General features: G+C 35.8%; 1 protein-coding gene across 8 annotated transcripts; it reads left to right on the top strand.

Annotated features, from left to right (window-relative positions):
- The first annotated feature begins 251 nt into the window (after positions 1-251).
- On the top strand, positions 252-24,064 carry kek1 (kekkon 1). Of its 8 annotated transcripts, none has more exons than XM_067767789.1 (2): positions 252-467; positions 12,572-24,064. In XM_067767789.1, the coding sequence occupies exon 2, from the start codon at positions 13,349-13,351 to the stop codon at positions 16,481-16,483; it is 3,135 nt and encodes a 1,044-aa protein (XP_067623890.1). In that variant the 5' UTR covers positions 252-467; positions 12,572-13,348; the 3' UTR covers positions 16,484-24,064. The 8 variants fall into 8 exon arrangements, with proteins under 8 accessions (XP_067623890.1, XP_067623889.1, XP_067623893.1 ...); XM_067767788.1 differs by having other exon boundaries at positions 252-455; XM_067767792.1 differs by having other exon boundaries at positions 255-384.

The following is a 24,064-nucleotide window of genomic DNA, read 5'->3' on the forward strand; positions in this document are numbered from 1 at the left end:
TTAGCCACTACTGCTACTTATACTCATTGAATTGACTTCAAATCAAAGTTTGTATGCAACATTTCTCATTCAAATTTGGTGCTCTATCTCTGGTACGTTGTTGTCATCAACACCGTTGAAGTCGTCGTTATACAACACGTCGTCTTCGCTGTGTGTTGGTTGTCGTTAACTTTGCTCGTCGTGTAGTTTGTATGGAGCATTTTGAGTTTACGTTTAATTCATTTTTCTTCAGTCCACGACGATTAACCATGCCGAGCGGTTGTAACTCCACGTGATAGCGGTGTTATATTACAATTTTATCCATTGATTACCAATTGAGTTGAAATTAAATTAATTAAATTCATAATAATCATGTGAAACAACAGATATTGCAAAAATACAAAAGTATAAAAAGGCAAAATTGTTGGCTTATTCAATAATGAAGGTTTTTGAATGCACAAAAAACAGCTTTCAAGGTGATTAATTAAGTATATAAATTCGAAATATGAAATTGATTTTAAGTGCAAAATTTGCAAGTGTACACACATAAATAGTCGAACGAAAATTTTTTCAATACAAAAGTGTAAAGGATTTTTTTCCATCAAAATAAAAAAGTTGATATAAATCTCGTGAATATTCGTGTAATTTGCTGAATGAAATAAACGACAGCTGTGTGCGTCGAAGTAAAAATCGTTAAATTCGGCGAAATTGTGCCAAACGAAGCAGCAGCAGAAAATAGCCGAAGTTGAAAGTTTGAATAGGCTGGCAGACCATTAGGCAGTCCGTTAGCCAGTCAACAAGCTAGTAAAGTACACGGGCATCCTTTATACTTGCAAATATTTTATACGGAACGATGAATGTTTGCACAAAAAAACCACAAAATTAGCGCGGATGTCGGTGCGCCACACAGTGAAGTGTGTGAGTAAGTGAGTGTCAGTGGATAAGGAGCCACAAAAAAAAAGTAAGCTTTGGCTACTAACAATTTTTAGCGCTGTGTAAGTTCTCATCTGTATCTGTGTCTGTGTGTCTTTGTGTGTTTGTGCATTCGTGCAGGAAATAGATGAAAGCTTTCCGCTCTAAATCCTTTGAACAAATGGTGGATTGGCTATTATGCACGCGCTAGAGGCGTTAGTGTTATAAAGTAATAACAATAAGGTATTCAAAGAACCTACAACAATAAAAACATATACATATATACAAATGCTTGCACATAAATACATCCAATTAGGCGCTTATTCGCGTGCTATTGACTTTAGCTATAAGAAAAGAAATCATATACATAATTATATGAAATAATGACACGCGCAAAACTATAAAGTGGAATCAGAGTGCTGAAGAAAACAATGAATTATTAAAATCCAAACAAAATATTGATTGAGTAAAAAAGTGTAAGAAAAAAGTTAAGAGTCGAAAAATCGCTATTTTATTTTGAAACATGATTTGTACCTAGACAGCTGAACGAACGAAAAAAAATCCTATAGTAAAAAGTATATTCGAACAAGTAAGGAAGGCTAAGTTCGGGTTTAACCGAACATTACATACATACATTAAGGGAAAATCACCATTTAGCAAAATGAACCTAGGGTAACCCTGGAAAGTGTTTGTATGACATGTGTTTCAAATGGAAGTTATTAAAGAGTATTTTAAAATGGAGTGGGCCATAGTTCTATAGGTGGACGCCATTTCGGGATATCGGCATAAAGTTGGACCAGAGGTCACTCTAGAATATGTTTGTACGATACGGGTATCAAATGAAAGGTGATAATGAGTATTTTAAAAGGGAGTGGGCCTTAGTTGTATATGTGAGGGCGTTTTCGAGATATCGATTAAAATGTGGTCCAGGGTAACCAAGAAAATCATCTGTCGGATACCGCTAATTTATTTATATATGTAATACCACGAAGAGTATTCCGGCCAAGATTTCAAGTGCTTTTGAATTCGCCCTGCAGAACTTTTTCATTTTCTTCTACTTAATATGGTAGTTGTCACACCCATTTTTTTCATATTTGGTATAGAATTATGGAATTTCTTTTCATTTTTCGTAATTTTCGATATCGGAAAAGTGGGCGTGGTCATAGTCGTATTTCGGCCATTTTTTATACCAAGATAAAGTGAGTTCAGATAAGTACGTGAACTAAGTTTAGTTAAGATATATCAACTTTTGCTCAAGTTATCGTGTTAACGGCCGAGCGGAAGGGCAGAAAGTCGACTGTGTATAAAAACTGGGCGTGGCTTCAACCGAATTCACCCATTTTCACAGAAAACAGTTACCGTCATAGAGTCTCTGCCCCTACAAAATTTCACAAGGATTGGTAAATTTTTGTTCGACTTATGGCATTAAAAGTATTCTAGACGAATTAAATGAAAAAGGGGGGAGCCACGCCCATTTTGATATTTTCTTTTATTTTTGTATTTTGTTGCACCATATCATTATTGGAGTTGAATGTTGATATAATTTACTTATATACTGTAAAAATATAAACTTTTTTGTTAAAATTTGACTTAAGAAAATTTTTTTTTAAAAGTGGGCGTGTTCGTCATCCGGTTTTACTAATTTTTATTTAGCACACATGTAATAATAGGAGTAACGTGCCTGCTAAATTTCATCATGATATCTTCAACGCCTGCCAAATTACAGCTTGAAAAACTTTTAAATTACCTTCTTTTAAAAGTGGGCGGTTCCACGCCCATTGTCCAAAATTTTACCAATTTGCTATTTTGCGTAATAAGGTCAACGTACCTACCAAGTTTCATCGCTTTATCCGTCTTTGGTAATGAATTATCGTATTTTTTCGGTTTTTCGAAATTTTCGATATCGAAAAAGTATGCGTGGTTGTAGTCCGATTCATTTCAAATAGCGATCTGAGATGAGCGCCCAGGAATCTACATACCAACTTTCATCAAGGTACCTCAAAATTTACTCAAGTTATCGTGTTTACGGACGGACGGACGGACGGACATGGCTAAATAACACTATTTTTAAGAAACACTTTTTCGTAAAATACTAATTCGGTAAAACGCCTATTTTTAAAACACACTTTTCCGAAAAAAAAAAATAGCGTGGAAGAACACTATTTTGAAGAAACACTTTTTCGAAAAAACGCTCTTTTTAAAAATCACCTTGTTAGAAAAAACATTATTTAAAAAAAACACTATTTAGAAAAAAAAACACTAATAATTTTGTTGTTGATTTATCGGCCTATTGATATATTAGATCGTGTGTTCAAGCTCGATTCTAACTCACGCAAAAACACTTACATAAAAAGCGGATCTTCTGTGTTTACGAACTACCAAATATAAAAGTTTATATCCCACAATCCTCGAAAAATAATAACAGCGAAAAAAAATTGTTTTTCTTAAAAACACTATTTCTCTAAAACACCCTTTTCAGAAATAACTATTTAAATAGAAAAAACTTTGATATCAAGATTGTTGCAAATAACAATAATTTAAGTAAGCACGGTTTTCACAAAAATGCGTTTTTAACAAGTGTTACTAATAATAAAAATATTTTCGAAACCGGGAAAATTTCCGCAATGTCTGTTAAAAAGCTTTTTCTCAAATGCGTCTTATGAAAACTCAATTTTAAGCCATACAACTTTAAAAGAAAATTTAAAAAAATAACGCTATATAAACACGATTTTTGATACAAGCCCACCTTAGCTACCAGTTTGAAAATGTTTTTTATATCAGAATTTGCTTGTATAGAGTGAAAAAAAATATTTGAAATTCAATTCTTCTATCTCCAAATTTGGTTTAAGACGCAAACTATCAGGATTTCTATCACAGAAGTCCACATATCCTCTGAATATATTGAACTTATGCTATGATATGGCACCGTTGAAGATAGTGCATTATTCAACCGAACTCTGATAAAGGGATTTATTTAATAAACTTCAGTGTTACAGTGTTGACTGTTGACTGATGTAAAACATTTATCAAAAGTTTGTTTTGAAATGGCGGCCGAGCCGTATTATTGTCTTCCTTTGCAGGGTCTCTCGACAAAGCGATATTTAGGGGAATGAACTTGCAAACAAGATGATCAGGAAAATTTCCGAAAACGACCACTGCTAGTTTATAGCCTAAGAGAAATCGAGGAGTATGAAATTAGTGCAACAGAATTGATGTGGACCAACCAACTGGGTTAATTGCGAAGTCTCAAGGTCCTTATGGTCATATTTGGATGGAAAAAGAACTAGCTTCTTTCTCAATCTTAACAAATCCGTAGTGAAAGAACTTACAGGTGTCGTCACGAGTTATAGCGCTATTGTACCGATGATACGATGGTGGCGCATACCAACAAGCTCCCTTTGCAAAGAAGTTGTAAGGTTTTTTCATTGGGTATTTATTCTGCATAAAATTTAAGACAGCGAGGATTTTGTAGGAAAATTATTGCTTCTTAAAGCAAGCATAGCCGATGGAAAATTTCTATCTTTAAAGAAGTCAACGACCATCTAATAGACGTGATTCGATTATTGAAGAATTTTCAACTACACCTCGCACCGAACCAAAACACCAAATGCTTCCTTTACGTTGTTCTATGGCTTCCCTGTTACTTTACTTGGAATTCTTAGGCATCAAGTTCTCTAAATAATAAATGGAAAAAGGTCCATTATCCAAGTGTTTCATGTTTGATTTGTAATCCGAAACTATATGTCGAAACCAATTCGACGTTAACTTCGAAACAATTTACAAAATAAAACTTAAGTGTTTTATTAATACAAACCAAAAACTTTGATACAGATTAAAGCAAAATAAATATTCAAAAACATTATTTTGAAAAGAAACCTGGTATATCTTAAAAAGACCTCGAAACAACCGTTTTAATAGATAAGATATAAACCTTAAATAACATAACTTTACGACTATTATTTTGGAAGGGAAAATTAGAAAAAAACGCTATTTTGGGAACAATAGTGCTAAAGAAAGCATTAATATTAAGAGCGTATTCCGATAAGAAAAATGTATAAGACAATAGTATTTTGAAACGGCCAAACAAAAAAAATACCTTTTTAAAGAAAGAATTTTTAAAACTATTTCGAAATGACCATATGTTACCACTTTTGGTTGGAAGGTGAATCATTTCTTCTAATATCATTTAACTCTCTACGCTCGTGTTTAGTTGCGCGCATTTTGATAGTCCTTCATTCGATTGTTCTGTTCTATATGGCATGTCCTTTATGTTTATCAGATGCCTAGTTTGTGTATTAAGTGTGTATTTCATTTAAGGCTGCATGCGATTTCTTTGACGGGTAGAAGTCCGTGACAAATTTTTTTCTTCTGGAAAATAGTACCGTTAAAAACCAGTCCAAATCCCGATATACGAATGTGAAGCTTGTAATTCTGTAATGCATCTTGTTTTGATTACGCGCTCATCTTTCCACGAATAGCCTATGCTTGTTTCCCTTTTTTATTTAATGGTTCCAGTTTTTCAAATAAAAAAGCTAACGCATTTTTCACATTTCCATTTATTAATCCTCTATTTTATGGGTTTTGTTTAGATATTTATTTGTTTTTGCATATGTTCAAACATTGGTCATCGCTTTTTGTGACGTTGAGATGTTTTGCTCTATTTTTAGTCTTCATTGTTAAATATATGTTTTTTAACAAACTTTTTGTGTTCTCTTGCTTAACTCTCTTACATTTTCGCAAATTATGATTCTAATCTTGCGAGCTATTCATTTAAATATTCATTTGTACATATTGTAACAAATTATGGGTAATTTCTGAAATTTATACACTTTCTACTAACGTTCGAGTCGCTGAACTGTTGAATAAATAACTCATTTCAGTATTGAGAAATGGTATTTATTTATACTACTTTGGGAGTAGTACTTCACAATTATACTTCACAACTCAAAGCGAGTTTAAATCAAACTGATTAGTTATTCCTCAGCTTGCGCTGCTTTTATATTCTCAGTTGCTTCGTTCGCATTCACCCAAGGTCTAGACTTTTCAAGAAGATGGAACAGTTGTATCGCATACTTGGTTATTTAGTTATATGCGTGTGTATGTGTGAGAAAGAACGTCGTCTCTTTGCTGATGACTACATATGTGTATGTGAGATAATTTATTTGCTTTAAGCTGCCGGTTATGTGTGTGGATTGTTTTTAAGTTTTATATATTATCATTTCGTTAATCGAAGGGTTTTATTCCCATGTAGTTCAGTTCTTGGCTGATACTTCCTTCTCCGTTGTGAAAATTGTTTATTCGTGAGAGGTGTTCTTTAGCAATTTTTTTTGTAATTGTTCATGACATAGTGCCTTCACAATATCTAGCTAAAACGCTTAAACTTATTTTAATACGATAATGGAAGACAGTCGCGAAAAGCGGCAGATTCGAACTACAAATTTGATGGCTACCTCCGAACTGGTGCTAATCGGATGTAAAGCGGATCAGTCGGTAGCCACACTGGCACCAATTGAACTTAAGTCTGAGCTTAATGTATTTGATTAAATAAAGTGTGCGAGCCACCTACGACTGAACCACCAAGATGAAATGTCTTTAACAGGTCTGGGGAGGGGAGCACTTTTCATTTCGCAGGATATCTCAAAGTAAACAGTGTAAGTTGAGAGCATTGCGAGGGGTTAGGACTTTAACTTATACCGTTGTTGTTGTTGTTTTAGCGATAAAGAAACTCCCCGAAGGTTTCGGCGAATGCTTTCGTCGTTGTTGGTTCTTCGCCGCATATAGACTTATTTTACACTAACAGGCACCATTAAGGTACCAGCCGGATTATCTCAGGAACGATTTAATATCACAACATTGAACCTTATTGGCTTTGTGCTGCGCTTATCAACCTCTTGAATACCTAGTACTGCCTTTTAATGCGATAGTTCTGCGCTATGTCGGGACAAACGTGATTCATTTGAGGGTTTTTTTTTATTTCCTTGATACCTATATTTGACATTTCTGTTAAGTAAATTACAAAAACAGATATCGCTTCTTTAGGAACATAGGGCAAAAACGAGTTCTCTCCACCGATTTCTGTTATGGGCTAGTCTCTTGAACTCTCTCCACGACCCTTCCGACCGACATCCGGCGAGAGTAGTGCAGGGTAACTACCCTATAATTTGTATGTATCCAATCTATTTTGATTTTTAGTAATGATGGGATTTCTTTGTCCACTTTGGTTGGTATAATGGCGCTGGCTTAAGTTTCTGTTTTGTTGTACTGAACTAATTTGTTTTCCAAGTCTTTTTTGATTTTTCACATCTCTCGCACCTTCTTTTTCTATGGGGACTTTTGGTTCGCCAGAGTTTCGTCTGCTAAATAGTTATGTATAGGTTTCATCTATCCAGCGTAGGTGTGTTTGATAATTGGTTTAAAAAAGCTATAACTTGCATTGAACATTCCCTTGAGTCCCGCATTTGCTTTCGAAATTCACACATGTTAATAAACCTCAAATGTAATTGTAGGGTTAACCTAAATAGTAGTGGTAACATGGCATTTATACATTTTTTTTGTTTTTTTTTTTTTTTGAAATGCATATTGAGGATCAATTAAGTAAGATCTAGACTCATATATAGATATGTATATATATATTAGAGAAAGTATGACCCTACATTCACTAGATTGGCAGTCAAGAAAATCTCAGACATTAGACCGCGTGATTGTGCCAAAAAAATCTATAATCACATTAAGACTTGAAGGTAGCGAGATAATACTCTTTAGTAACGTAAATGACTAATTCATAGAAGCGACCATGAATACTAATTAAAATGAAAGGAGTAATCATATTAAATTGAATGTGTGAAAATAACGTCATACAAAGAAAAAATATAGCTCACAAAATATAACATGCGCACAAACACACTACAAAGTTATACAAGGGTTAAACGTAAAACTTGATTTATATAAATAATAACACATGTACATTTGTATATGTAAATACTCATAATTTATGCCCATAAAACGGAGGAAGGATATTGAAAAAAAAAAAATATGTGAAAAGCGAGTGGAAAAAAGTGAAACAATTTAAGTGGGGAAAAATTTCATAGTTGGAAAAATTTTAGTAATTTTAGCGGCAAGGACACGCGCTATAACCAGCAATGCGTGTTTAGTGTTAATTAAAAAAGTTAACTGCGTAAACTCTGTGAAAATTGTGTGTACGTATATGGTAAACTGAATATAAAACTCGTCAGAAAAACAAATGTGATAATAACAAAAAACATGCAAACAATAACAACAAAAGTCGAAACAATAAGAAAAGCTACTTCGATTAAAGAGAGTTGAGAGAAAAATTTTATAAAAATAACAAAATGTGAAATAGTAAGGGAAATGAAATAATGGAATTAAAAAAGAACTATGATGGAAATAAATCAGAAATGAGAAAACTGAATTATAAATTATATTATAAAAATATTAAAAAAATATAAATATATGTAAAATCGGTTAGGTTACAGAAAACTTCTGGCCACCGCAAGCAAGCGCATTGAAGGAATATAACGGAATACTATATCGAATACTATATCGGCGGCCACCGTGGTGTGATGGTAGCGTGCTCCGCCTACCACACCGCATGCCCTGGGTTCACACCCCGGGCAAAGCAACATCAAAAATTTTAGAAATAAGATTTTTAAATTAGAAGAAAATTTTTCTAAGCGGGGTCGCCCCTCGGCAGTGTTTGGCAAGCGCTCCGGGTGTGTTTCTGCCATGAAAAGCTCTCAGTGAAAACTTACCTGCCTTGCAGATGCCGTTCGGAGTCGGCATAAAACATGTAGGTCGCGTCCGGCCAATTTGTAGAGAAAATTAAGAGAAGCAAGGCGCAAATTGGAAGAGAAGCTCGGCCTTAGATCTCTTCGGAGGTTATCGCGCCTTACACATATATATATATATATATATATATCGAATAAAAGTGATATATTTTGAACTTGGTTGAAGGGTTAGCCTATAATATATCGAGCTATATGCTGGACTTGATGGCGACAGTTTTATCATTTTCTTTTTTTAAAAAATGTCGCACAGTTAATTCTTCTCAGCTCTTCCGTGAGTTCATATATTCTTTTCATCAAGTAAAGGGAAATAGAGCCATTTTGCATAGCGCAGGGTGACCTGGTTCAAAATTTAGAATTTAAGAGGGCAACATGACGGTAAACTTTTTCCAGAAAAGAAAACGCCATTAGACTCAAATCTTGTTAAGGTAACATCAAAATACCTGAGATATCTATAAAAACGGGATCTCTCGATAGCGGTTGAAAGACCTCCTCAATGTGTTTCTACAATAAAAAACTGATTTGAAAAAAATCATGCACCTTAGAAGAAACACCAAGCCTAATTTAAAGGCATGTGACATCAGAAGTCAGTGTCCAGTCAGAATACCCGTCATGAGTCTACGTTCCTCTATTTCTAATGATAGAAGCAACTTTGTTAGTCTAAGGTTGTAAGACCTACACATAATCTTCGGCACTTTACAGCCCCGCGCTTAAACCCACGCCTTTCCTGCTTGGTCGATCATGTGCACCTCTCGCCTTCGCTTAATCTCGCCCAGTCTAATTGGGACGACTACGGAGCAAGCTTCAAAGGATGCGCCCTTTTTAGCTAGTTCATCCGCTTTTTCATTGCCATCTATTCCCATATGCCCTGGGACCTAATATCGATGTATGCTTCTGCTTGTCCCGATTCTCTCCAGAAACTGCTTACCCTCTAACACGAATTTGGATGCTGTGCTATGCGAGATTATTGCCTTAATTGCTGCTTGACTGTCAATATAAAAGTTAACACGGTTGCAGCTTAAGCTATTCTCTTCCAGGGTTTCTACTGCTTTGGTTACGGCTAATATGTCCGCTTGGGAAACGCTACAGTAATCCGGCAGCCTGTAGGATCTGCTTATTTCCGGATCAGCAAAGTATACCGCAGACCAAACTCCTTCCACTAGCTTGGAACCATCGGTGTACACATGTATCGCCTCGTCTGCCATTTGCGCACCCTTGAGCCAACCGTCCACCTCTATTGTGGCCTTAAGATCTCCCTCGAAGTGCAGATAAGGAATCAGGTAGCCTGTTCGTCTTGTGATTGATGACGCTATACTACTATGGCCATATGGTCGGCGCTCAAGCTGCCCCGAAGCACCGAGCCTGGTTGCGGTCGTTAACGCTTTGTTCTTTGCTACCAGGTATACAGGCGGGATGTGCAGAATGGCATACAGTGCAGCCGTCGGGGTCGTTTTCAGGGCTCCCGTAATGCTAAGCATCGATAGTCTGCATACCCCCTCTAATTTTTTGAGGTATGTTGTTTTTTGTGTGGCTTTCCACCAAACAAGAACTCCATAGTATAGAATGGGGCTTACAATCGCTGTAAAAACCCAATGAGAAAGAGAGGACCATAGGCCCCACGTACACCCCAGCATTCTTTTACATGCATAGATTGCCGTTGAGGCCTTCTTGACCCTCTCCCCCACGTTGAGCTTCCATGACAGCTTACTTTCTAGGATGATTCCTAAATATTTTGTGCAAGGTTTCTCCTGTAAGGTCACCCCTCCTAACTTAGACCTGGTCCAATTTGGGACCATGTACCTCTTTGTAAACAAGACCATATCCATCTTCTCCGCATTGACTTTCAACCCGACATTATATGCCCAGGAAAGAACTAATCGTTGGAAGGCACTTTCCACTTATGACAATTGCAACGTCATCTGCGTAAGCCGTAAGTTTTACGGGTCCCTCATCGAATTGTCTGAGCAGTTAGTTGATGATCAGCGTCCACAGCAGAGGTGATAGGACCCCTTCCTGTGACGTGCCCCTGTCCACTGATTTCATGGCCTCATACAATCCCCATTGCGATGTAATCTTCCTGCAATTTAACATGCAGCCGACCCATCTGGTTAAGGCTGGATGTACTTTAATGTAATTAAGACCATCCATAATCACCCACTTATAAACATTATTGAAAGCTCCGGCAATGTTCAACAAGACTCCTATAGCATATTCCTTATATTCCAGGGATTTCTCTATGCTTACTACCACCCTATGCAATGCGGTGTCTACCGACTTGACTTTGGTGTACGCATGCTGTGTTGTGGAGATCAGCTTTTCATCCACGTTGGACTTTATGTACACATCTATCAGACTCTCAAAGGTTTTGAACAGAAATGATGTTAAGCTATAGTCTATTAGTCTATAGTCTTTATGATACACGTGACCGATCTTCCCCGCCTTTGGTAGGATAGTTACACGAGCAGTTCTCCAAGAGTGCGGTACATGATTCAGCCTTATGCATCCATCGATATGTAAGTATGTATAAAGAGTAATTTTTGTACGTAGAGAGTGCGTTTAACTTTTCAGTTCCCGGCTCAATCCAAAGTAGATCGTGCTCAAAAGAGTAGATCTCTATTAAATTTGTAAAGTTTAGTCGAAACCTATTACAGTTTCGAATTAATATTTGCTAACAGTGCCGTAGCTGTCAAGGCTCAAATGCGCCTCTTCATTCTTTGATAACAAATAATGCTTCAACTTACCTTCGTTCGCCACGAGATGCGTTTGTTAAGGCCCATATTATCAATATCATCAATATTCCCCAGCAGTTTTAGGTTATTGTAATAGATTTTAACTAGGTTCAGTAATTGGGTTTAGTCAGTTCGTTAATTCTTAGCCTCAGCATTTCGTAAAATTTGCCATTTAGGACCGTAAATGCGTTTCAGTGATACATTTTTGGAGGAAAGGGGTTGGGTTGATGCGGGAACGCTTAGATTTTTATTTTGGGACAATCGTTCTTCCGAGTAACTTTGCGTCTCCTTGTCAATATAATGCATGCAGGATTATGCTTTGGTCCTGAATCCTTGCATGATTCATGGAAATTCCTGGTTGAATTTTCTGCTTTAATGTCTACCATCAAGCATCTGAATTTTCTCTTATTCACGCGGATATGCTTCACGTTATATTTTATAAGTAGGCGTGCCTCTTCCTTCTTTGCTTCAAGTAGAGTGACCCTATATGTAGCGTCCTTTTTTCCATAATTTTTCTCATTGTATCTGTTACATTTCTGAGCATGCTGGAAACCTAAAGTCTATGCTGCCACGGTATGTAGTGAGTGAGAAACGAGGTTTCATACTGCTCCGCTACATCGTTTTGTCGAAGATTGCTCTCAGAGAGTAGATTTGAGAGCCACGTGGAGTTATTTTCAGGCGTATGTATTCCGAGTACAAACTAAATAAAAAACCTTTTATTAACAGATTCTAATCAACAATTTTGATGCAATAATGATTACAATGAACGATATGAAAATAGTTAAGGATTCCAATCAATAATTATTAAATAAATGAAACTACAAATGGAAGTGAAAGTGAAGAATAATTAAAAATGGAAAAAATAAAAATTTCAATTTAAAAAATTTGTTAACATTAATAGAACAAAAAAGAAAAACTTTTAAAAATAAGGGAAATAATCAAAAACATCTAAATTATTATTTTCGTTAGTTGTTTTTTTTTTTACGAGATTTGTTTTGTTTTTTGTTACTAACAAATGAACTGCTGAAGTGTATCTTAGGCTGGAAAATATGAAAAAAAAAAAATACGTATATATATATTAAGTATAACAGTTACATACACACATATCCACTAACATATTCTTAACTTAATTTTCTCTTTCTCATACAGGCTTGGCTTATGATTGAATTGCGTGTGGAACATTTTAAGTGAAAGTAGATTGATATGAATTATTAATGAGTATTTCAACAAGAACAACAACAACAAGAGAGGCAGAGAGTGACATGGAGACTTGCTGCGATTAAAGAACACGCAAGCAAGAGAACATTAAAAACAAAAGAGAAACAATTTAAATATAAATAAAAAAGTGTTATAAATAAGGAATAATGAAGAATAAATAAAGTAAAATCAAATCAAAAATAAAGTGTATGAACATGAGAAATATATAATACAAATTCAGAATTAAAACTTTAGAAGAAAAAGTGAGAATTGAAGAAAAGTTATATGACTAATCAAAATAAAAAAAGAAAATTTTAAATTAACAGAAAAGTGGAGCTTAGAAAAATATATAAAAATGAGAACCAAGAAGAAACTAAAATAATAATAAAAAACAATTTTAACACTAGTGAGCTAAACTACTTCGAGCATATCCACAGAATTATCAAACTAAATTTAGAAAATCTACATATCCTTAAAAGCAAGTGTAGCGCTTCAAAAAAAAATAATAATAATAAGTCACCTACTGTTCCTTGAAAAAAAAAAACAGAAAAGAACCACAACCATAATTCTACCATATTAATATAACTTTTGAAAACCGAAAACAAGAAGGGCGAGTGTGTCAAAATGGGCTAATTTTTTCAATCGAGAATCTACAAATAAAAAGTTTACGCGCATAACAGCTGTAAGACACAAAATAACAAATTAAAACCCCAAACACACCAAACAAAAATGTTGCATCAACAAAAACAACACAATACCACCTGCCGCTGCAGTCAAACGCCGCATGTTACACAACAACAACAACGTATCAAATTTCATGCCGCATTTCATACAACACCACCACAGCATTATTCGCTCTTCTTGAAAGCTTTACTTATACTCTTCCTAGGTCAACCATTTGTCTCGCTAGCAACACGTTACAATCGCCAAAGTCAGGGGCATATTTCATATGGCGCGCCTGCAAATGGTGGTGGTGCTAGCACTAACAGTCTGTCACGCTTCTCCACACAAGATACCAATAGTATGATGTCATCAACATATGTGACAGGTGGCGCTGGCAAACATTTGCATGCAACAAATATCAATAATAACGATGTTTACTCGGTAGCCGATAGTCAAGCGATGACCGATGATTTTATGGCACAATTTGGTAAACCACCTGCGGTACCTTCAGCTGCACCACCGGCGCTAACGCCAGCGCGTTCACCAACAACAACATCACAAGCACCACCACCACCACCACCACCAGTGTACCCATATCATACACATACGCATGCGACATCTGTTGTTGATCAGAATATGCCGCTTATTATACATCAACATCATCAACCACCATTGAGCAGCTGTCAAACGGTATGCGCATGCAAGTGGAAAGGCGGTAAACAGACTGTAGAGTGTATTGATCGTCAACTCATACAAATACCGGAAAATATTGATCCATCAACGCAAGTGTTGGATATGTCTGGCAATAAATTACAAACGCTATCGAATGAGAAATTTATACGCGCAAATTTGTTGAATTTACAAAAGCTCTATTTGCGCAGTTGTAAAATTGGTGAAATTGAACCGGAAACTTTTAAGGGTCTGACAAATTTGGTTGAACTCGATTTATCACATAATTTGTTGGTGGTGGTGCCATCGTTGGCGCTTAGTTATATCTCATCGTTGCGCGAATTAACGCTCGCTTCCAATCATATACACAAAATCGAATCGAATTCATTTGCTAGTACGCCAGCGCTGCATAAACTAGATTTATCGCATTGTGATATACAAACGATAGCACCGCTCGCATTCAATGGTTTGGAAAGTTTAACGCTACTGCGCTTAAATGGCAATAAATTGGGCGTACTGCTACCGCGCACGATTGAAACATTACGCAAGCTACATGGCATCGAGTTACATGATAATCCTTGGTTGTGCGATTGCCGCATGCGTGACGCAAAACTTTGGTTGACGCATAATAATATACCATACCCAGTAGCGCCGTTATGCGCTGGTGGTCCTGAACGCGTTATCGATCGAACTTTTTCAGAGTTGCAGGTTGAAGATTTCGCTTGCCGTCCTGAAATGCTACCAATCAGTCATTATGTGGAAGCAACAATGGGCGAAAATGCATCGGTGGTGTGTCGCGCTAAAGCAATACCTACTGCTGTCATCAATTGGTATTGGAATGGTCGTTTGCTCTCGAATAATAGCGCATTCGGCTCATATCAGCGCGTGCATATCTATGAGAGCGGCCAGTTTGAGAAACATTCACGTTTAGTGCTGACGAATGCGCAAGAGAATGATTCAAGCGATTTCTATTGCGTAGCAGAGAATCGCGCAGGCACCGCAGAAGCGAACTTTACATTACATATTAGTATGCGCGCCGCTGGTATGGCGTCGCTAGGTAGCGGTCAAATTGTTGGTCTTAGCGCCGCTTTGGTTACGCTGATTGCTTGCATTTTGATTGCGGCTATGTTTTTGTTGATGCGCGTCAAGCGTCAACCGTATGCGGAAAGCAAAAATGCAAATCATATGGAGGTGGTGACAAGCGTAAATAATCAAAATTCAGTAACAAATAAAACGCAACCAATTACGGGTAATGGCAGCATAGGCGGCGTGGTTATTGCGAATGGTGGCATAGCGAATTGCATGGATGCAACAAGCAATTTAGAGCGTAAAAGCAGCGCAGCGCTGGCAGCGAATGAGGGTGGATTTGCTAATCCTGTGCAAAAACCACCGCGCCTAACAGATTTACCTTACTCCGCTACAGGTTACAACAATGGCAGCGTGCTTGCCACTGCGTCGTGCTTTCTTTCACCTACCGCCTCGGCGGGCAATAATCCAGATTTGATAAATGATACGAAACGTTTTGGTAGCGATGAATTCACCGATTTGAAAATACCTGCTATTTTAACTGCAAATTTAGCTGCCACCGAGTTGGGTAATTCAAGTGGCGAATATAGTCGTGCTGGTGGCTGTGATTCACTCTATCCTTCCGGCTTGTGGGATAATACGTCAGCGGGCACTTTCTCAGCGGATAACCTCTTCCTGAAGCATTACACAGATAAAACACCCATAATTGAATCAAATCAGTTGTATGATTTGCACGAGCGCACAGTCGATTACTTTAGCAAAACATTTCCGCGCACGCACTACAATAACTTGCAATTGGCTGGTGGTTCCGCGACGACGAATAACAGTAGTAGTAATGTTGGCAACAATAATGTTGGTCATGCCATGTTACATAATCCATCCACATCGTCGGCAGCGCTGCTGCAGAGCTCTGTGGGTGGCGGTGGCGGTGGCGCGGGAACACATTCGACTGCTTCCACGACAACGACAAATCTTTCGGGTTCATCGAGCACGGGCGGTGGCTATCCCAATGATTATGGCTTGCCTTTAGTGCCTGGTGCCGAACATCAACACAACCATCTTCTGCAAATGCATCCATTACAACAACTGCATCAGCAAATGTTAGCGTCTAATCAACACAACGGCGGCGGCGGCGGCGGCGGCAGTGGTAGCGGCAGCGCCAACGTCAGCAATCACAGTAGCCCACATTTTAGTAGCAAAACACTGCCGCGCTTACATGAACATAGCAATAGCGGTAGTAGTAGTAGCGGTGCTGGAATGAGTAGTTCAAGATCTTCACCAACACCTGCGCTAGCCGCAACCACTGTCACGCAAGGTTCGACGGGGCAAGCGCATACATCGATATTGCCCAATGGACAGCCAGTGAATGCGAAGACACTACGCGTGTGGCAAAAGGGTGGTGTGCCTGTGTTACCACCGGTGACGGCGTTGAAGCGTGCGCTGACGAGTACTAGTCGAAATTCGCCAGACGAAGGCTATCAAGAGGGTTGCGCTACGGATGTGTAAAACGAGTTCGTGAATGGCGTTTGATTAACGCTTGTATATACACTTTTAAAAGACTTGTAGTTAAGCGGAGACTTAATAACTCTAAGCAAAAACTCAGCTCATAGCTATTTGTACATGATAATTAATATTTATAGCTACCGCTTGCGATTTGTATTTGCTGTTGTTTGTAGTTATTTGTCGAAAAAGTCGAAAAAGTTCGGCTGTACTATAATAGCGCCTCCCCAACACCAGGTCGACTTAACTGTGGCCTTACCGCGTCAATGGGAGTTGTCTCGGCGGAGGAACAAAGTTCCTAACTTTTTAACCCGACACGGCTATGCTTGCAACCAACCTACTAAACTATCTAAATTCCACGGCGAAAGAACTTCCCCTTTTTTAAGGTAGATGCATGAAAACAGAGTTGGAGGAAGTGTATAAATTTTTCACAATCTTAGGGATATGTTTGCGTTCTTCTTTGTTACTCAGCTTTTTAAGAATTTTAACCCTATAGTGACCCCTAAACTTTTTTAAAATCGGAACTGTCACAGCCTTCAACTTTATATCTTCTATTAGTATTTTACCTTTCTCGAAATCAATCCTTACCTTCGAAGGAATTGTGAAACTTAAGCGAGCTTTCATATTCAATTAAATCTTAAATTCCACGAAAAAGAGATATAAGTTATACACAGATGACGAACTTTCTTTCTTAAATTAAACTGCCTTAGATACTGTTTTTTCAAGATGGCTTGAAAAAGAAATAAATGGAAGCTAGCATCTATGGGCCGAAATTGAAGAAATGGAATACATTACTACTTTTCATGCATGAGAATTTTGCTGTAGAAAATTTCTACCTAAAGGAGTATCCTCATTATGTCAGACAGCCAGGCAGCCTTACGCGCCTTTCAGTCTTACACAAATACTTCTAAGCTAGCAGAAGGATGCATTAGGGTCCCAAATGACTTGGGAGCCAAAAAAGGGTTAATTAGGATGGGCATCAAGGACTTGAAGGTAATAAACATGCAGACTAACTAACCAAGCAGAGTGCTAAGTAGCATTCTATGGTTCTGTGTTCTGTGGACTTACAAAGGCACGCCCAAGCGATACCATAAGTAACTGGGAAACATAGCAGTTCAGACCACATTGGATTGAATGCAAAGGCAGACCAAATTTTGTATACTCCCTGCAACGGGAGTATCATCCAAACTCATTAATCTAAGCAGAGAGGATTTACGAGCTCTAACTCGGTACTTAACGGGACACTGTAGTCTACGATATCACCTATGTAACTTAAATCTATCTGAATGCAAATCAATCGCTTTGTGAGCTGGCTGATGAAAAGCCGCTCTGGATAGGCAGAGGTCTCCCATCTAGGTAGCGTAACTCTTAATCCCCTTCGTGATATGGAGTTAATTAAATACATTAATAGCCTCCCTATTGAGTAATAGGCTGAAAGATCAAGCACAATAGTTTTAAGGGACTTATAGTAATAGTTATGGGTCCTAAAGGGTTAATAGTCTTCAAAAATATTCCTAGATAAATTTTACATATAAAACTATCGCTTGGGGTTACTTGAAATGTCTACTGCTATTTCGAAAAAAATTAAATTAGAAAATTACACTTTTGTTAAATATTAACCCCTTGACGACCTATGTAATTCTGTTAGTTAAAAAATTTTCAATTCTTTTAAAGTTTTTCGCTTCAGTTTAAAAGTGCAAAGGAGAAATCTTAAGTTTTGAGGTTTCAAAACGTCTTAACCCTTGCAGAGACTCTCGCAGTGATTCTTAATCCCTTTCGTAATATAGAGTTAATTAAATACATAAATAGCTTCCCTATAGAGAAATAGGCTGAAAGGTCAAGCACTATAGGTTTAAGGGACTTATAGTAATAGTTATGGGTCCTAAAGGGTTAATAGTCTTCAAAAATGTTCTGGATTAATTTTACGTAAAAAACTATAGCTTGGAAGTACTTGAAATTTCTACTGCTACTTTGTAAAAAATTAAATTAGAAAATTGTATTTGTTAAAATGTTAACCGCTTGACGACATATGAATTTCTTTTAGTTCAAAAATTTTCAAATTCTTTTTAAGTTGTTCGCTTTTGTTTAAAAGTACAAAGGACAAATCTTAAGTTTTAAAGTTTTCAAAACGTCTTAACCCTTTAGCGACCTTTTTAAAACTTTTAAAAAGGAAATTAAAGTTTGTAATTGGGTTCCAAATTCCCTTAGGGAAATATTTAAATTTAAATTTTTTTAGAATGATTAACCTTTTATCGATTAATTCAGTTTTTTTACATTTAGTTTACACAGGATTGAAAAAAAATTATCTTGAATTTTTTAAGCTTTTTCTCAAAATTCAAATTTTAACTACACCAACAACTTATGCAAGGCAATTCGCAGCAAAAAGCCTATGTATAAAAGCATAAATAATTTTTGTAATGATGCTCCGCATTCTCTCTACTGAAACCAAAAACCATAGTCGTTTGGAATCGCTTAACTAAATACTACTCCTGAAATATGCAAATGGTAAATGTAGTGAAAAACCTGAATGTGATAGTGTTTGAGTAATTCAACAACATAAGATAATAATCGGGAATGCAAATGTTAAACCAAGTACTTACATAAGCTCGATTACATATAAGATCAATAGCTATAAACACATAATTGCATAAATTAAATGTATACTTTTAGGCTTAATGTAAATAAGTAAAATAAAGTAATTTAAGGTAAGTAATATTAAATAAACCAATAATAAAAATAAATTATCACTAGTTTGTGTTAAAAAAAATTTGGTTATCAAGTAACGGTCAGTGTTTCAAAATTGTGAAAAAATTATAAAAAAGAATTCAAAAAAAAGTATTAAAAAAATTTAAAAAAATTGCGTACTCTATATTTAGGTAAAAAAAAACTCACTGGTATTCAACAAAAATATATACTGACTGAAATTATGTAGTAATTGTATAATTTACTTATACTTAGAAGCAAATGAAAAAAAATTTACTAATCATTTTATGCCTAATAAGCTGTTATTTAAACATTTTTGGCGTGGTTTTTTTTTGGGTTCTAAGCACTCAACTTGCGACGTCAGCAGCGGCCTTAAAGGCGCAAAGAAACGCAATGCAAGTAGGAAAACAATAAATTAAGCAATACAAATATTTTCGCTGCCTTTTATTTACATACTTACATTTCTATTGTATTGCTTTCAATTTTATGAAATTTACAAATTTGCATGATTTTTGCATAAGACGTCAGATGATGTATAAGTGAGAAGCCAAATTCGGTTGAAGGATGCTAGGAACAAAAATTCTTTATTTAGAATAAATCGTCTGATCAAAAAATTCAAATAAATTTCGGCAAAAAAAGACTTCTCAGCAAAATGTGTTTATGGTTGTAGCTGCGAGTTACTTGGTTCAGTTTTAGCACAAGAGATAGGCAGAAGACGTAACTCAAGCTGTCTAAACCGCTCTCGCTAAATTGAGGTCAATCGGCAGATCGTAGTTTTGGAACCAAAGATCCGGCGGATCTAAAAATCGAAGTCGTGGTATTGGCTGTGAATGACTCATACCCAAAACAGGTGAGGACAAAAAGAAGACTTGAAATATATTTATTTAAACTCACTTAGACTACCAGCTGTTTAGAAAGCATCTGGCGGCACATTGTAAAATGTTCATGGGATCTCACTATCTAAACTGTTACTTCTACTTTTTTTAACGTCTCGCGGTACCACTTGGGGTTTTTGAGTTCAAGCTGGCATCAACCTTTATGGAAGCTTATATTTTTCTCGCAGCTTTTCCACACAACTTTGTGGATTTTTACTGACATTGTTGACTGCTGGCACTCTTCAGCTTTGAGGCAAATTTTCAATCTTCAATTATATCGAGTATTATTTGTCTAGCGGCCGGTATCGATAACTGCAAGGCACAAGCTGTTACTAGTTACTACAACAAAGCTTATCCCCGGTTAATTTCTGACGAGAATACTTTTATAATATTTTTCGATAAGGTGAATCTGAATCTTCGATCACATTATTCAAATTTGATCTAATTTTTGGAATATCTACACCGGAAAGGGTGAAATGTGTGATTTTCAGCAAAATGTGTGATTTTGGCGTAATAAAATTTGAATACTTTTAGGCATGTTGCTCACGTAATGACTATGTCATATTCATCAAACAACAAATATTTAATTAAAATTTGCTAACAGATACATCAACGTTAAAATAAATCATATTGGCTGCAGCTTTTGCTGCACAACATCAACCCCATTACTTGGTAGAAGGTCTGCCTAAATGTGTGCTAAAAATTTGGTATATATATCAACATCGTAAAAGTAGATACCTATCTGAAAAAAAAAAAAAAAATGATAAAGCTACTACAGAAAATACAGAAAATCGTCTTTTTGGCTGCTTTAGGTTTTCAAATCGTTTTCAGACTTTCGGATTTAGCTATCTCGATATCTTTCAGACGTATGAATTACTTTCGGGTCTGAATATTATTTTTAAATTGTAAACTTTTCATATTCATCGACTTGTCCAACAATTTTTCTTCCAGTTCGTTTGTGGAGATTTTGAGCATATAAAATATAATTTAAATAAGAAAATCACGAATCTGTTTGAATTTGTATCCACGGCCTTCCATATGTACACTGAGCAACTTAAACTGGCAAACCAAAGTAGGTTTGCATAAAGCTTTTACAATCGGCGCGAAAAAGATTTAAAATGGAAGTGAAAAGCATATGAACTAACACATCAAGAACAATTTTAGACCAAGAAACAAGCATGAATAAAAAAGATTATTGCTTTAGTTCTTTACAAAGATGAACTGAGTCCAGTGTCAGAATTTTGAAATTGGTTCGGGATTTTGAGATATTTTTATCCGAATGTGCTAAGAGCACATTTTTCAAAAAGCCAACAAGTTTATTTTATCACGAGGTCTTCTTTTTATTACAAAACAACTTATGAAGTTTGAAAGCGCTATTATTTATTTGGTAAATTATAACCTTACAACGAGGCGATATTTTCTCTTTACAAAATCTTTGCAAACAATTCAAGTCTACTTTTAGGCACGCTAGTCACATAATAGCTGCATGTAGGCGGACTCAGAAAATCATGCATGATCGAAGTAAATTTTTATTGAACTTATAAAAACAAGCTATTAAAATGAAAAGAAATTCCGAGTCAGTGATTGCAGATATCGTGATGGAAGAGTTGTTGGAGAATACAATGAAAAAGTTAACAAGAGTATCAAGATTAGTCACGAAGTACGTGGACGACCTATTCGCCATAATAAATGAAGATGAGGTACAAAACACACTTGACGCATTAAATTCCCATAACAAACATATAAAGTTCACAACGGAACTCGAAGACGACGGAAAATTGCCATATCTTGACTCAATTATTATTCGACGAGGCAACCAATTGAAGTTAAAGTGGTATAAGAAACCCACATCTACAGGACGAATCATTAACTTTCATTCGAAACACCCAAAGACGATGATAATAAATACAGCAATGGGCTGTATACGACGTATGCTAAATATATCAGATGACGCTTACCACGAAGAGATCAAAGAAGAAGCAAAAGTATTATTAAAAAGTCAAGATTTTCCTGAAAATATTACAAATACCCTAATTAAAAGATGTACATCACAAGCTAGCTACGAGAATCACAAAAACCTGAAATTTTCAAGTCATTATGTTATGTACCAAATTTATCTGAGCGCTTAGCAAACTCGAATTGTTATAATAAAGAAAAAGTTAGAATAGCGCACAAGCCAATTAACACGTTAAAAAATTTATTCAACAGAACAAAATCTAAGGTACCTCAGGCGGATAAAAGCAATGTGATATATAAAATACCATATAATGGAAATAACATGGAATCATGCAATAATATATATGTGGGCACAACCAAAGCTAAATTAAAAACTCGACTAGCCCAACATAAATCAGATTTTAAACATTGCTACGAAGCAACTCACCAAAAAACAGCACTTATGACACACTGTACGACGAAAAACCACTCTCCGAACTTTAACCAAACAACAATACTTCAGGAAGAGAAACAATATAATAAGAGATTGACTTTAGAAGTACTTCATATTTTAAACACACCGACTAACATACGAATGAATTACAAAACGGACATTGATAACTGCGCGAGCTACTACAAACTCTTGATAAACAATATGCGGACAGTAACTAGCTCCACGTTAAACAGCGAAGACGTGTAAAATAATGTATGTAGAGAAATGTTCATGTTTGTTCAATTTTTTATGTCAATTGTATATGTATTTTATGTTTTTGTAATTTGTTTATAGTTCAAAGCCCTGAAGACGGTTACCGTGTGTAACCGAAATATATTGGTAAACTAAAGAAAAAAAATTTTTGGTGTTTTAATACTAAAAATTGGACCTAAAGCCGGTTAAACAAATACCTTGAAAAGAAATTCCGCTAGAAAAGACCGCAACTCGATTTTTATCGATTTATTACAAATGAAAGTTCTTTCTAGAAATTGGTAAAAGCCCTACATTGATATCTTAATTTAAGATTTATGAGTTGTCAAACTCGATAGTAGTTATGCCGTATACGAGTCGTCACACGACCCACTACACCTGCTTCCGGTTAGAATCTACCGCATTCGAGTTTGGGGCATTTTTGTCATATATCGATAGATCCGCTGTTGGTCATCTCCAAACACAATACGAGAAAGGGTGCCAAAAATCGGTTACACAATTTGCTACTGTTCGCAACGATCAAGATTTTAACGTACAAACATCAGTGTATATATCAATATATCACAATTAAATATCTGAAAAAGTTAAACAACGTTTGTGAGGAAAATTATTGGGCTTTCAAGCGGTGTATATAGATTTTTAATTAAAATTAGTTATTATAGCAAAATTATGTATGTAGTGCAGCCAGAAAATGTGACTTTAGCATCTTTATCTCAAACCAAGATCTTTCGGAGTAGTTCCGGGCCTGCACTGCTTTCAAATTATGCCGTTCTCTCGTATATACCCTTCTCTTTCGTACCATGAATTTTTGGCCAACTTCTAAGATTAACAATTCTGTATGCAAAAATATAAGTACACAAGTAAATTTACGAATTTGATTCCTATTAAAATTAAGCAAGTTAGGGTAGAAAGTGAGTGAGTAAGAGTTTGCACAAAATAAAAGAGATGATGAAAATAAAATGAAAAGCAAAAGTTATGTACAGCACTGATGTTATTCTTAAGTTAACAAAGTAAAACTATTAAAAACAAGTTAATAAGTAAAATAAAAGAATAAAAAAATAACTAATAGTTGACTCTTTTTATATTTTTATACACATTTAATATTAAATACGGTAGAATAATTTCATTTAAAGTAATTTTTTTGTAAATTAATAAAAAAGTAACTGTCTTAAAGTTAAAAAAAAACATGCGCATGAAGTGCTGTATCTTTAAAGTTGTGTGTGTGTGAATACGAGAGAAATTCAAAAAATAGCAAAAGCGTCTCACATCAAAAATATTTGCAGACAAACAAACACACACATTAAAAAGGAGTAGTATTAAATCAATTATAAATTCAATTTAAAAATAAATAAAAAAAAAAACCAAAAAAAA

This window comes from Eurosta solidaginis, chromosome 2 (genome assembly GCF_040869045.1).
Source record: "Eurosta solidaginis isolate ZX-2024a chromosome 2, ASM4086904v1, whole genome shotgun sequence".
NCBI lineage: Eukaryota > Metazoa > Arthropoda > Insecta > Diptera > Tephritidae > Eurosta > Eurosta solidaginis.

Bases quoted from the DNA above. Each gene is read 5' to 3' on its own strand.
- kek1 (XM_067767789.1), top strand. From the start codon at position 13,349: ATGTTGCATCAACAAAAACAACACAATACCACCTGCCGCTGCAGTCAA.